The 15,642-nt window shown below is 41.5% G+C and overlaps 1 protein-coding gene across 5 annotated transcripts in view; it reads right to left on the bottom strand.

The window, feature by feature from the left end:
* Window positions 1-15,642, bottom strand: part of SLC9A9 (solute carrier family 9 member A9) — a 196,923-nt gene that overhangs the window by 161,487 nt on the left and 19,794 nt on the right. For 3 of the 5 annotated variants that reach the window (XM_062603253.1, XM_062603254.1, XM_062603251.1), the window contains one exon: window positions 719-787. The exons of the other annotated variants lie outside the window; for them this stretch is intronic. In XM_062603253.1, the coding sequence (XP_062459237.1) occupies window positions 719-787 (69 nt within the window). The remainder of the gene's footprint in view (window positions 1-718; window positions 788-15,642) is intronic. 5 annotated transcript variants of the gene reach the window in all.

Genomic DNA, 15,642 nt, shown 5'->3' on the forward strand with positions numbered 1-15,642 from the left:
TGGAAGACAGACTCATGTTTCTGGTAATAATTCAACACTGAACTAATTCATGAATAATTCAGCTATTCTGTAAATTTCAGAATGAATGCCCCTGAAGATTCTAAAACAGCAATATTTTTCCCTGCATTTAAACATACAGTGTAAATATTGAATTTTACAGATAAAATGTGAAAATAATTAATTTACTGTTTCCCATCAAAATAACCCCATGACCTTATTTGCAGTGACCTGTTACAGTAGATTTTCACTGGAGCACCTGATGTTCCCTTTAAATGAGCTTGTACTACCATTAAAAGATAATTATGATCAGTTTGTGATTTCAGAATAATGTAAATTAGATTAGAGAATAACCTGCTGTAAAATAGGGCATGAAATGAACTATAGAGAAACACGTTTGAAACCACTTCAGCATTTTTATTGGATTATCTCAGTCAAATAATGATACAAGTGCTCAAGAACAAACAACAGAATTTATACGCACACTGTGAGAGAAGACTGTCAGGTGCCAGTGATGGATGTTTAATCTACAGTGAAGTTTTGAAATGTAAAATACATAGTTTGGGAAAATAGTTGAATGTTTTTAGAACAGACAGGGATCTTGCTATGGCTTGAGAGTTCTCAGGTATCTATCTGGACTTAGTCCACTCTCTCACAGAAATAAAGGAAACTTAAGAATACCAATCCTAAATTTCGCATTTCTAGGTTAGGGTGTAGTTACCTCTTGGGATATAGTTCAGTCTTATGCCAGATTTTCTGCCTTAGTAATTGAAACTCAAAACTTAGAGCTCTGAAAGGTTAAGAGTCTCCGTAAGTGTGTAGACAGCAAAAGAAAACTATCTAACCTTTAACAAACATATTAAATTTGATTTTATTTTTTTAAACAGCACTCTTGCTATAGCAAACAAAGGTGGAGGAGAAAGACAAGTTTTCTTATGTCCAGGCTATCTCTTGTTTCATGGGATACAATAGTACTTATGTGCAGTGCTGTTAATTGGTGAGGTGAAAACTGTGGTATTTTTCCTTGAAAAAAAAAACAACAAAACAGAACCAAAACAAACCTTAATGACAGGCATAGAGATAGGTCTAATGTGTCATGAAACTACTGTGATAAACTTTTACAAAGAGAAACCTTCTAGGCCAGTAAATAACCTCTAAGGGTAAAAGTATTTGTCCTGATATAACTCAGAATGAGTCATTGGGACATAACATTTACAGCAGTTACTTAACTCCTGGCAAACAGGTTATCTCCTGCTAATATTGCTATCCTTAACTCCTATGCTGGATAGAAATGTTCTTTTAACACATTAAAAAAGCAGCAGAGTCCCAAAGCCCACTACAGTGCTACCATATTTTTATTTTCAAACACTCTTATTTAATAGGTTTGTGGCTTCTAAAGTTGTAATAATATAAAATTTGGCAAGTATTGGTGTCCTAAAGAGATGTTGAGGCTGCAGTTATGAGTCTGCAGTATTACAAGAGCTGTATCTTCCCCAACCTGATTATATTACTGTACCATACAGATCACCTTGTTCAGCAGGTATACAAATATTTTAATCAAATCCTTCACACAGTGTTGTCCTTTTTCTGTTCCATAGAATCTAGCTCTCTCTTCATTGTAGTTTTGTTATTTTTATATTAAAATGCATCAAATATGCATCTGCTAAAATAGCTCTTGATTTATGACTAATTATAAGAAGAGCAGTGTTGTGCTGAAGATTTGACTATTTTGTCTCTGATGCCACAAAAGTTGTCTCTGATGCCAAAAAAGCCAAAGAGAGCTCAGTTAGTTACCATATGTGAGGAGCACTGGGAATGGGGGAAGTGAATACTGGGCAACTAGATGGAAATAAGAGGACTTGTGTTTCTACACTCACTGCCCATTCCTGTCCCTACTCCTCAGGCAGCCTCAGGAGCAGTCTATGACACTGAAAGGAGGTCCCAGAAACTTCTCCCAGATTGGTTGCCAAAAATATCTACCTTCAGCCTCAAGAGGACTTTGAACTAACTTGCTCCAGATTTTTCTCAGAAAATCCTTTGGGGCAAATACTAATAATAACCAAACATGTTGCATGCTAGGCATCCGCTCTTTGGGGAGAGTGTGAGGGATGGGATTAGAGAAGCCATTCCCTAATCCTCTGCTTTTAAGTATGTTTAAAAGCAACTGACAAATTCAAGGTAATGAATGACAACGCAAATGAAAACCTCCTGTCCACGCTACCAAGAATATACTAGATACCCCGAGTGCATACTGCTTTTTGTCAGGCCTGCCCCATACCAGGGTGATCCATAAACTTCTGCCTCACAGGCTTGAACCCTGTAAAAAGCCCTGTGTACAGATTATTTTTGTTCTTTTAATGGAGTTCAACCCTAACCCCAGCCACACAGCAGTACCTTCTGTGGCTCTGTGCTATGCCCATGCTCCTTACTGACATCAACCAAGGGTGGGTCCTGTATATAAGCTTAGCAATTGCCAGGAAATTTGATTAGTTATTGCTAGTAAAAGGCAGTAGGTGGAAGCTATTGCTTATTCCTTCGGGTCTGTAGGATATAAACCTATGGGACCCTGTAGGGTATATGAATAAACCTCTGGCATAAATCTCAGTTGTGTCAAGACTTACTTCACTCCCTCTCCAGTCTTTCATTTCCTTTCCCCTGAAGGCAGAACAGCCTTCTAAAGAATTGTATTTTATTTTACTAGCACTAGGATCCGATTAAGAAGACTTACACAGGCACAAGTCAGATATAGAAAAGAGAGTTTTGCCACAGCATTTCTGAATAGTTTGTAGTAGCAGCATCTTTAGGACAGATTGACTCAATGCATCTCAGGAAGGGCACTTTTTCTAAACTCCAAGGCTGGCACATGCCTAGTAGCAGGACATGCTATTCCCGTTACAGGGTTTTCATAATGGTTGTATGTCTTGTTTCACAAATAAAATTTCCCGTTCTACAGGATGACGTTTGACAATCTTCAAAATCTAAAGCTACTACTGTAGCTTTTAGTTGAAATAATTAAATGGAAAATTGCCTTAATTGTTTCCTGGGTGAGGCAAATGAATGATAAATAAATTGATTAAACAGAAATGCAGTTGTACAGTACTGGCTGCTTTCACATGGAAAATATAATTTCTAAATATATGAAGAATAAATGGGTTTGATGAGAAAAGATGTTGACTTTGGAACAGCTCTAATATAGTGACAGTGGATTACATGCGATATTGTTCTTAAATGTGTATGTAAAAACATCAAACCAGGGACAAATAATTTTTGCCTAACCCATGAGAATTACATGTCAAATTAAATACAAACATGAATAAGGCAAGCATATGGGATTCAGCTAGCTGAAAGTATCACTAAAAAACTGTTTGTATCCTTTTCTTCACTTGCTCAGATTTAATATTACTCCTAGGGTGTAAATGGGGAGTAACTGCACAAATAACTTTGGACTTACATTGCTGTTCACCAGGCATGACTCAGTCCCTGAACATGTTTTGTATGTTTTATTGATATTTGAGTATTTAAAGAGCTGGGATTAAATATCCCCTTTTCTTTTCTAGATATGAACTCTGTCAGATGAATCATACGAACATTTGCCTACCCATGTGACACAGCGCTTAATAAGATTCAGTGTTTACTAATGTAAATAAAGTGATAATCAAAAGCAGGAAAGTAAACTCAACTTCCCCTGTTAGAACAAGCTGATTATTTCATGCAAGTTACACTTTTTTTTATTTGTTGCTGTTTTCACCAAGTCTATGACAGCTAATTGGACAACATTTTCCCTTTATGTGGTAAATTAGGGCTCTTTCAACTGAAGCAAGGGCTATCAAGGAGTAAGCAGAGCTAGAACTTAGGAGTAATGAATGCTCTGTCCTCACCTCCAGCATGTCCATTGCTCGCCCGAGCAGTCTGACAGTGTGCCAGCTCTGTGCCACCTCCTTTTCCTATAGGGATCTTTAACTTGGCCAGTTGCAACACTTCTGTGCTGGGTGATGGAAACAGAGGCTGTATCAGACCTGACAACTGCATACTAAGCTTAATCTGACCTTAAATTTCCAGTTTTATGAAGGCAGAACAACATTAGTGATTGGTAGAAAGGCAGACGTAACTTGCTGAGATTCAGGGTAAGTTTATGTGTCGCATTGTGCAGTTATGTCTGCATCAGAATGCAGCAGTTGTCAATAGTTCTTATCAATCTGATAAAGCATGTAGAACAGGAAACAAGAAATACAATCAAAACTGCAGGGGAAGTCTGGGTGAGAAAAATGCAATGTAATTATTATGGCTAAAGCTAGGAAGGACACTGGGGCAAATGTCACCACTCCTGCAAAAGTGTGCCGTGGGTTCTTTATACACATGCTATTCAGAGTTTTAAAGTTCTAGAAGCACAGATACCTTGCATGTATTGCTGGGCCGTATCCTATTAGAGGTGAAAGGAATATTTACTGAACCTCTGACACTGTAATAGTATGTTTCCTACACACCAGCGCTGGCTTCAGAAATTCTCTCCACAGCCCTCTGCTGCTGTGAGCCAGAACATGGGTGGAGTTAAGTGGCTATGGAGTAATGCACTGCAATCAGACACAGATTTGACAAGAGGCTGGAAAATATTTTTCCAGCAATGGGACTGATTAGACATTCACAGCTAGAGCTGAGGCACTGTACAAATGCAAATAGATTTGTTCTCTATAATGGCAGCAATTACTGCTTTTCTTCGTCCTATAGCTGGATCAAAGCAGAGAGAAAAGGGTTGACGTTTCTGCAGTTCTGGAATTGTTCTTTCATTATTTCCATGCTCCCACGTTTTTATGTATACTGGACAAACTACCCAAGAATGCACTGCAGAGTAGCCTTTTAGGGATGGAATAATGAGCTATATGGTCTAATAGCTCTTTTCTTGCTCTAATTTCTGTGCCTCTATGATCTCCTCCTTCATTTCATCAGTTCAAAGATCAGAAAAAGATTATATTCCTAAATGAGCAAGACTGAAGAACATTCCTTTCTTGGGAGGACACTGATATAAATTAACTGATATTATGTCACTAAGCATTGCCTACTGTGAACTGTGGTAACTTTGGGTTTGATATTATACAGCAGCTGTATCTGAATTTAAGACTGAATTGAGTTTGTGCGGCAGGGTTTTGGTAGTGGGGGGGGATACAGGGGTGGTTTCTCTAAGAAGCTGCTAGAAGCTTCACCTGTGTCAGATAAAGCCAATGCCAACTGGCTCCAGGATGGACCTGCCCCTGTCCAAGGCTGAGCAATGGTAGTAGTGCCTCTAGGATAATGTATCTAAGAAGAGGGGGGATGGAAATTGCGCAACAGCAATTGCAGCCATAGGGAGGAATGAGAATGTGTGAGAAACAGCTCTGTAGGCACCAGGGCCAGTGAGGAAGGAGGGGCAGGAGGCGCTCCAAGAGTCAGGGCATGTTGTGCAGCCCATGGTTTGAGCCAGGCTGTCCCCCTGCAGCACATGGAGGTCCATGGTGGAGCAGATATTCACCTGCAGCCCATGGAGGACCCCACACTGGAACTGAGGGATGCCCAAAGGAGGCAGTGACCCCATGGGAAGCCCGTGTTGGAGCAGGGTCCTGGCAGAACCTGTGGCCCTGTGGAGAGAGGAGCCCGTGTTGGAGCAGGTTTGCTGCAGAACTTGTGACCCCACAGGGGCCCACCCATGGTGGAGCAGTCTGTTCCTGAAGGATGCAGCCCATGGAGGGGACCCACACTGGAGCAGTTCATGAAGAACTGCAGCCTGTGGGAAGGACTCAGGTTGCAGAAATTCATGGAAGACTGTCTTCCCATGCTGGAGCAGGGGAAGGGTGTGAGGAGTCCCACTGAGGAAGCAAGGAGTAGCAGAGACAATGTGTGATGAACTGACCACAGCCCCCATTCCACGTCCCCCTCTGTCACTGGCAGGAAGGAGGTAGAGAACTTGGGAGTAAAGTTAAGCCCAAGAAGAAGGGAGGGGTGGGAGAAAGGTGTTTTTAAGCTTTGGTTTTATTTCTCATTATTCTATTCTGATGTGATTGGCAGTAAATTAGATTATTATTCTCCAAGTCGAGCCTGTTTTGCTTGTGACAGTATCTGGTGAATGATCTCTCCCTGTCCTTATCTTGATCCATGAGCCCTCTTCCCTCTGTCCAGCTGAGGAGGGGAGTGACAGAGCAGCTTTGGTGGGCATCTGATGTCCAGCCAGTGTCAGCCCACTACAAACACAGTTTTACACAGTATCCCTTTAGACTTTTCTGTAAGTTTGGGGGATTTTGGCTTGGTTTGTTTTGTTTTTTTTTTAATCTCATATGGACAACTGATTACTCAAAATGCTTTCCAGTTGCAGTTGTACTGTAGGAGTTTGTACTGTAGGTTGAACCACAGCTCATGAGATACTGCTTGTATCATGTTAGAGAAGCTCTTCTTAAATCAGGCTGGGCCTCCACAGACGGGAAATTTTTTTGAGACTATTCACAAAAGTAAAAAGTGCTTCAGGAATAAGCAAGCAGTAACAGCTTTAGGCTGCCTGTTGGTGTAGCTCCAAGCAATTAACTCAGAAAGCATTTCTGGAATTTCTTGACAAAACTTTAAAAATTGGCCTTGAGATCTCTACTTCCTTCAGTTTGGAGCGCTTGCTATGTTAACTTACATGGTATACTTCTTATACTACATTACAGCATTTTATACACACGCAGCCTTCTGTTTTTCACAGTGATTTCTCCTGTACAATAATCACTGGTCTATGTTTTGGAGCATGGAAAGGGTTAGAAACATTACAGAATTGCTTACACTTGTCAAATGCCTACTGAAGTCAACTGATGTTTGGGCTGTACAAGCAAATAATGATGACAGTGTTTTTTAATAGTAACTGAATGTACAGTAAAAAAAAAAGATGGAGTATGAAAGACAAGACCGAAGAGCACAGCTGTTTGCAGTTAAGCAATATCACTAGCGACAAGAGATAGGGGAATAAATCTTGATCCCACATGAGAGATGCGGAAGCCTCAAGACTGGAAATGAATGATAAATACTCGCTCGGTCACACGGTAGGGGGCCGTGCCTTAGGCACCCACTAGGACCGTCCGAGAGCTGGGCTTTACCACCCTCTGCTGTCCACATCCTGCCGAGCAGCAGTTAGTCATTTGACCAAGTTAAAACCTTGAAGCAAATGGTGTTTTCTGGGGTACATAAGCGGAAGAGTGGGTACCATTATCTCCCAGTAGCCTTTTACTTTGCAAAATATTACATGAGCTTGCTTCTGGGACGTTCCCAGCTCCCAGCACATACTCAGAAAGGGAGCATTAAGTGCAAATTCGGTACATTTTGGTTGCCATATCCTTTTCAAATTGCACCCAGGACGAGACACAGCACTGAAAGCACAGGCAGGATTCTGCACCAAAGCTTCTGGTCCAGAAGTCAATTTAGCACTACCATGCAGCGTATGACTTTGGCCTGGCCTAAGGAGTCCTCTAGGATGGATTGTTCCCAATTTTCCTGCTTTTCCTCATCCTACTGCAGCTTGAGCCTGAGCTTGAGCCTCATTTGCTCTAGAAAGACTCTTTGTACCTGCTTTTCCTGATTGAAAATATTTTCAATCTCAAATTAATTTTAGTGAGTGTTAGAACTTCTAAAGGATAAAAAACAGACCCAGGAGCTCCATTTGCATTTGCCGAAGCTTGAATCTATTTGGTGGCATAGAAAGCAGAACTGCCTGCAACACCTTGCCAGGAGAAAAAGCACAGATGAAAGGAGGAATCACAGCACTCAGGATTTTACATTTCCATTGCACTTTGATGTTCAGCTCTCGCTCCCCTCCCTACCCGAAGCAAGCTAACACCACGGCGTGTGACTACATGCTTCTAAGTGGTTGAATCTGCCTCGAGGCACTCTTCTCCTAGTCTTCCTTGCTACATTTGAAAGATCATCTGCCTCCCCAGCATCTGTTCATGAGTGATGATGATCAATGCTAAACGATGAGAAAGGGCATCCCAATAGCAGTTTTATCAACTGGAAATCATCTAGTGGCTTTCAAAATGGGCTAGCAAGGGGAAATTACAAATAGGTTAGGCTAGAATGATCAAGCAGGTCAAAGAAGTGAGAGAAGGAGGGGAAAGTAACTCAGATATCTTTTTAGAGGCAGAAAGCTCTGCAGTAAAAGGAAGTATGAAGGCACAAATATCTCAGTGTAGCATCTTGGCACTGCACTGTTACACATTCCCTTGAGATAGGGGCTTATATAGTAGCACTATGGAAAGAAGACAGCATTCCAGCAGGGGTATTGGCTGCATAATACAGCAGTGTTTCCATCCCCAACATGTTAAAAAAAAAAAAACCTCACCAGAAGATAAATAAGTTAGCAAACAAGATTCTTATTAAATGACATAGTTTGTATTCTTTGGATTGTTCAGCTTTTAGTTTGCAGTTGGATCATGTTTTCCAGTTCTTCATAATGAGGCATTCAAAAATAATTAAATATGAGGGTTTTGAATAACAAGAATATTCTCAAGTGTGGCACTTTAATTAAAATATCAAAGATGATGAGGTTTGCCAATAACACCAGGTTTCATAACACAGAGGTGTGGCACACCTCTGAAATGTGTTGCCTGGCTTCAGCCATCTGTCCTGGCTGTTACCAATGGTTTCTGTCCTTGTAACACAATGGGGTTCACTGTTGTTGAAGAGATATGTAGGCAGTGCTTGAATAATTATTTCAAAACAGAACCCACTCAGAGGCCACTACCTAATGAACAGAGGAAGAGCACAGAGAAGAAAGAGTCTGGATGGTGTGGCTACAGACACCTTGTTTACAGCCTGTGACAAGCTAACCTCATGTTTTTTCTCTCATCAGCAGAGAAGCCATTCCTAAGGCTCTTTAATGAGGGGGAATATTATCTGAGAAGCTTTGTCCTTCACAAAGCATTTGTGCAATTATTGGGAAACCTGTTAAACTGCTACGAGTGTGCTCTACTGATGTGGGAACAGCCTTCATGGATGCTATGCAGCTTTCCCAGGTCAACCTAAGGGAAGAGGAGAGGGATTTAAAGAATCTATGAGAAAAACTGGAATTTGTCCTTGCGTTACATTGAACAGTTTTACTTTTAAAAAACACAGACTGTATGTCTTTACACTGTAGTGAAAGCCTATGAACTGACACTTCAGCCAGAGAATGAGGGTGAGTACTCTGAGGGAATGAAGTGTGAATTGCTTATGAACCTTGGGAGACCATTGCCAGCTGCCCTATCAGGCTGTGTTTTCTCCTGGCCTCACTCTAACATGCATGGACATGAATTTAAGCCCTTCAGATTTTACTAACAGGTACCTGTTCTAAGGGCAAACACTGAAAACAAAAGTACTCGTCTTTCAGAATGAGCTTCGATCACCAGTTGATGATGTTTTCCTTGCTACTCTAATAGAACACTGGTTTGTTATCCTGGCTTTGTTATTGCTGTTACTCTCTTTTTTCCTACTCAATTGCTTTACCAGCAGGGAAATAGTCTTGTTTCCTTCTTAGTTTCCAGACATAGTTAAGAGATAATAATGCTCCTTTACTATGTGCATCACACATGTTTTCAGCCAGACTGTGGTGTGAGGGATACAAGCGAGTGCTTGTGGACACTTGTGGCAGGCCTATTCCTAATTGTATAAATTTCTTGCATTATTGGAGTACATGAACAGCACTACCTATTGCCTGTCTGGTAAAAACTGGTATTGCACTACAGTAATGTTAACATATTGCAGGTCAATATGTCATTAACAGATTAATCTATTTTTTTTTTAATTATATGTATCATCCTTGTCATGTATAAGAATTATATAGAACATCCACACCATTGAAACAGTTTTGCAAGGAAAGGAATTTACTTTATGTTACTTTATGTGTCTTGGCTCACTGGGGAAAATCTGACAAAATTTATGTGCTTTCAATTACCATTAGATCTTAACTTTTGGCAGGTTTAACCACTGCCTTCTCTTCCCATTTATTTTTAAGTGAGTTGTGTTCATGAATGTGCCAGTTTCATAGCCCCAAAGACAGAGAGCATCTGTTTGCCTATAAAGGAAATATATTTACAACATTCACTTCCACAAACTGCTCCCGAAAGAGTGCTTCAGTCACACACTTGAGGGGCTAACAAGAGGATCAGTAACGTAAAACCCCCGTCATCTTGCCAAGGTTATTAATGAGGCTGCAATTTGCCAGAGAGAGGTTGCAACTGTAACGGGTTTTGCAGTCTCCTCCTTTTACTAGAAGGGCACTGTAGCAACTAGTTCAGGCTTCTGAGTCACTTTCAATTCTGTTCCCATAACTAATGTAATTTTATTAGTGATGTCCTTGCATCACTGTCATGATTCCAGTAACTAAGTCCATACTTACAAAACTAAGTGAAAACATTTGGAAATCAGGCTGATGATTAACACTCTGACATTTAGTATGCTGGACAACAGTTTTAGCTAAAAGAACCCATGTCCATGGTGTCACCAAAACCTGGGAAACAAACTCTCCAACCAGAATGACAGGTTAGAAAGCCAACATCACCTTATGATGGTAGCGGGTGCATTGGGGATTGCTCCACCTACCACACACACCCAGAAGAGACAGTTTACAGCTTATATATCTTCATTATATTTTTATAATTCCACAAAATGCCCACCCAATTCTCGTTACTCATGCATATGGTAATTGGGGCAGGTAAAATCATGGCACAAGTGCTGTGAATTTTGAGGAGTGGTCTCTGGGAGTTGTGGTGGTTGTTTGGGGAGAAATACCCCTACTCATTTTATCCCGTTATAGAAATCCATTCGTTAAGGCCATTGGAATGTGTTTAGTCTTTCCAATTAACCGCATGTTCTTGTTTGGTCTAATTTATGACCCTGACAGGATCCTTGAGTTGTTTTCTTTTGCAGCCATTTAACTGTTTCTCAGGCCTTATCAAAAGGAGGAAGGCTTACACTGATTTGAGAGAAGATGTCTGGTTTTCTTATGCCTGCTTTCCTTATCTCTGTATCCTCTATATGCAGTAAAATTCTAGTTTAAGAATCCTTATAGCCCTGTCTAAATCTGTATCTTCAGTGAAATACTAATTTAATCTGGTATCAGTGGCATCCCTAATTTTCTAATAATCGTTCATCAGAATTGATTCCTTTACCGTGTTACTCAGAATCCTCGGGTAGTGTTTGAAAAGTGACACGTAAAGGGTGGTAACCTGTTCTGTAGCCTAACAACCAGCGCACAAACTTGGAGGAAACAAGTGTCCCTGCTCCTGTAGGCTTTGGTGGCTGTTCCTGTCACACATACACAGCAGAGCTGGCACTGGCGCTGCTCGACTGGGAATCTGAATGCCCCAAACTAAGCCCGCCATGCGGCTAGCTGCCCCCAGTACTAACCTGGAGATGGACTCTAAATAAAAAGCATGCACTTGAAAAAAAAAGGGTTTGTTTGAGATAAAATGAAATGCTGCTTTCCCTCCTTAATATTTTTCTTTAATCACCTAAAAAATAACGCACGCTCTGCCTTAGATTAGCTTGGCATTTCTCCTACCCGCCTTCCCCGCTCAGCCATGCACATAAGATCAAGCCGAGGCACCCCAGGGTTAGATGGCTTCACCCGCCAGGCTGACCGCCAGGGCGTGCGCCCAGGAGACAACGCCCCGCCGCCCCCTCCTCCCGACACAGGAACACGACAAAAAGCGGTGGGGCCGATGGGGCCGGGAGGAGCGGCGGGGAGGTTGCCACCGCGCGCACTGAGCCGTCTCACACCAGAGATGAACACCACATCCGAGTGTTGTCTGATATGAACACCGACCACATCAGCGATCAACTCCATCCCCAACAGGCTCCCCGCCGCGCAACGCCCTCTCTGTGGGGCCGGCCCGCGCCGGGCAGGCGCAGGCAGGGCACGGGCGCCACCTGCTGTCCCGGCGGGGGCTGCGGCCGGCACGGCCGGTGCGAGGCCGCCCCGGTGCCCGTGGGGGAGCACGGCCTCGCAGCCGTCAGCGGGCGGAGGTGTGCGTTATCTTGACCTGTTACCGCCTCAGCGCTGCACGCTATCGTTAGACACCCATGCTGTCCGTTCCTATCGTCGTTTACGTGTATTTTAGCAGTAGTTAAGATGCGTTTTTCCTCTGCTCTGTGGCACATATGGAAAGGCATGTCTATGGCTGGTATTTTAACAGAGAAGAGACTACAAACAGCACAACCCCATGTGCTGCATGTTAAACATAGAACAGAGTTCAGCAGCAGAATGGGGCCATTCAGAGTGCTAGTAAAACCCTGGCAGTGAATGCCTTGTCTCACACAACTGTTCCTTTGGCTGGGCTGGAAAGGTGCCAAAGTGGGATTACGGTTTGGACAAGAAACCAGATCCCGAGTAACCCAGCTACATCTGTAAGGCCTCTGGCTCTGGCAGGGCTCTTTGATGCCTGCCTCACCGAGGCTGTTCTCTCCTCCACTGCACATGAACAATTGGACCACCTGAATGGAGATGGCAAAAAAGTGCTTTTCAGGTACTCACATTTGAAACGGCAAACCCAGCGACCACAGCAGGGATGTGGATTTGCCTCCCAGTACTGCCGCTGACACCGTGTTAACAGTCCCAGGGCCACAGGGGAAGCACATATTCCATTTCACCAGCACTGTAAAGATGTTTTCTCTGAAAGTTAATGCAGACACTGCAAGAGTAGTGTAGCGAACGTGACTTCCAAATGATGCTGCACCCAAGGATGCTGGGTTACACATGTATGGTGTATGGGTGCTCTATAGTGAGAGAAATAGGGGATGCCTGTCTTTGGAGACCACGTGGGTGTCAGTTCTTAAAGAATCCATGAAGATCAGGGAAGAAGACATTAGGAGAACTATCCAAAAGTATGCATTCCTGCAATAAAAATCTTCAACTTCAAAGGGAACTGTGAAGAAACTTTGTAAAAAATACCCCTAAAACAAACCCCCCCAGCAAACAAACTCTTCCCTCCAGTGCGGGGTTTCTTGGAAAGTATCTGGACTTGAGTGTTTTTCCTATTTTGCAACAAAATCCATTTGCGTGTTTTTCAGAAGAGTGCATTTCATTGATTTTTTTGTTGGATTCCTGGAGATTATCAGGAAAATCAAATATCAAATTAAACATCCTTTGGATTTTAAATGAGTCTCCTGATATTCTACGTTCTGTTTGTTTCTGCAGTCCCACACCTCTGGTCTTCCCTGTAATACAATTCTTTCAATATCCTCAGTATGCTGAGGGATTCTTCTGGAAGATACAAATAATTACACCCTGCTGTACACCACATCTGTTTGCAAGCAGGAAAACTGTGTTTTCTGCATGATCAGCTCTGCTGCAGTAAACAACGTCAGATGTTTATTGCGAAATAGCTACAAGTTCTGACTGAACTTGCACCAACCCATACTTGAATGCATCAAAGTACTCTTGGAAGAATTTTCAGCTCTGTGGGTGTTAGTGGTCTGGGAAACACTATTTTATATCAGTGTCTTGATTTAACACAGCTTCTTATCAGTATGTTGACAAATCATGCAAATAAGAAGCTTTATTTTTACTGCTTTATAACTTTTAGAACTGTTAGAAGTCTGTAAAAGATATGTCTATGAGAAAGCCTCTTCCCCTTTTTGTTCTCTTAGCAAAATTCATACTCCCAAATATAGTGGGTGTATATTTTCAAGCTTCTCTAAACTCAGGCTTTACTATGAATTTTGCATTCAGCAATCACCTTTAAACAAAAGCAGTAAGCAGGATCCACTCCTTGCAACTGCAGCTGTGAGTTGTACTTTGCAGTGCCATAGACTGCAACAGAATTATTTTAGGTTTGGACTGACCAAAGCATCGAAGTTACTGCATTGGGGTACTGATTTGCACATTAACAACTAAACACGACAGTTCTCCTGCTGGGGCTCAGTGTCAGGTTGCCTTCTTTGGAGAACTCTGGAGAGACTTAGGTTGATTTTTCAGCTAAATTATGCCTGTTGAATTTCCTCAAATCAATGTGCAGTACTGCCTTATGACTGAAAGAAAATGCCTGCTTTCACTCCAAGATGGATATGAAAGCAGCCAAAAAAACAAAAGATGGTACCAGCACAGGTACTATACTCTTGAAAACGTTATATGACATTCAAATGAATGTCTGCTTACTAATTTTGACTTTATTTCCAGTCACAGGCTCAATATCTGGCTTCAAAAGATTAATAGAAATTATTAAAGCCAGACAGCTGATGTTCAAAGGGTTTTATCACTGAGGAGCACAAGTGGTCTATATACAGTATTTCCCTCTCTCAGTTAATCTTTACAGCACCAAGGTACTGTAACATTCTCCCTTACCAATTTCCATTTGTACTCAAATAAAGCTTTTATTCTTGCCTGTAGGCAGGGTAAGCATTTGCTGTTTACAGGTGGTATGTGGAGAAAAGATGGGCCTGGTGTTTTTTGTGTCATGGGAACATGTGGTAGAAAATATTTTTATTAGAAAAAAAAATACTACTTCCTTGTACAGGAACTAATTCTGAATTAATACGAAAATGATCATCTGGGAAGGCAAGAGTTGGTGTAGCAGCAGATAACCCTTGTTAAGGTATTTGCTTAGTTTATGGAGAGCTCTCTAACAGAGAGAAGACTTTTTTTTCTGTTACCCTAAACCTGGCCCCATTTTTCCTTGCAGAAACAGTTTCCAAAACCCAGAGGAAGCCCATATCACTGTACAGTAGATTCAAGCCAAACAACATTTGGTTTTGCTCAGCTAAAGTACATAGCTACAAGTATTTAGTTTCCAAACTGTAAAGTCTATCCATAGCCCTCAGATGAGGAAGAATATTCGGATTATAAACTCAATACTGTTTCAGATCAGCAGACCCCATTTGTATAACCCATTAGGCTTCAGTCAGAAAGTAATATAGAACACACACACAGGCTAACTAAACATACATCTAGCATTTGCCCAACTACCAAAATACCTATTTAAAACAAAAGTAATAATAAACAAAATTCCCCAGTCATGCAGTGCTCAGTAAATGTAACTACTGCGTGCTGAACCTCTTGGGTGGGCACTGCCACATGCTTAATGAGAGACAGAAACAGTGTCTACTGAGAATATGTCAGTTCATCAGTCCTGTCTCGTGTTTCTATGAGGCCAGAGCAAGCTAACTGTTGTTGAGAAGGATGCTGTAAAATAAGCTAACTTTTCAAGAGGAAATGAATACACCTCCACACACACACACAAAGTCACACCTTTTTTTTTTTTATTTTTTTGTTTCAAAATATTCTTTTCTACTAAAAATGATGAATCCTAATAGCCTGTTTAAATTGTATGCCAGTGCAAGGAATTTGTCTCCTAACCTTCAGAATATCTGAATATTGCTGAGAGACCTAAATCTTTGTATGGTTATATCAGGATGCATCACACCCATGTAAGCTGTGTAAAGAAAAGTTGAACATTTCTTGCTACTGCTGCTTTCTGGCAACACTTTTTAATTCAGCCATCCCTTCCTTCTTTAGGAGGCACAAAGAGGGGCTGTCAAAAGTGTGCAGTTAAGAATGAAGAAAAAAATTTTTCATGAGATGATGGAATCTTGGTACCACAAACATTTGAATGGAAAATGTCTATTTTCTTAGAAAGGTTATGATGTAAAACACGATTTCATGCCTTTTTTTTTACCCCC

Source organism: Pezoporus occidentalis, unplaced genomic scaffold (assembly GCF_034315485.1).
Source record: "Pezoporus occidentalis ecotype Australia unplaced genomic scaffold, CSIRO_AGI_Poc_V1 ctg8, whole genome shotgun sequence".
In the NCBI taxonomy this organism is placed as follows: domain Eukaryota; kingdom Metazoa; phylum Chordata; class Aves; order Psittaciformes; family Psittacidae; genus Pezoporus; species Pezoporus occidentalis.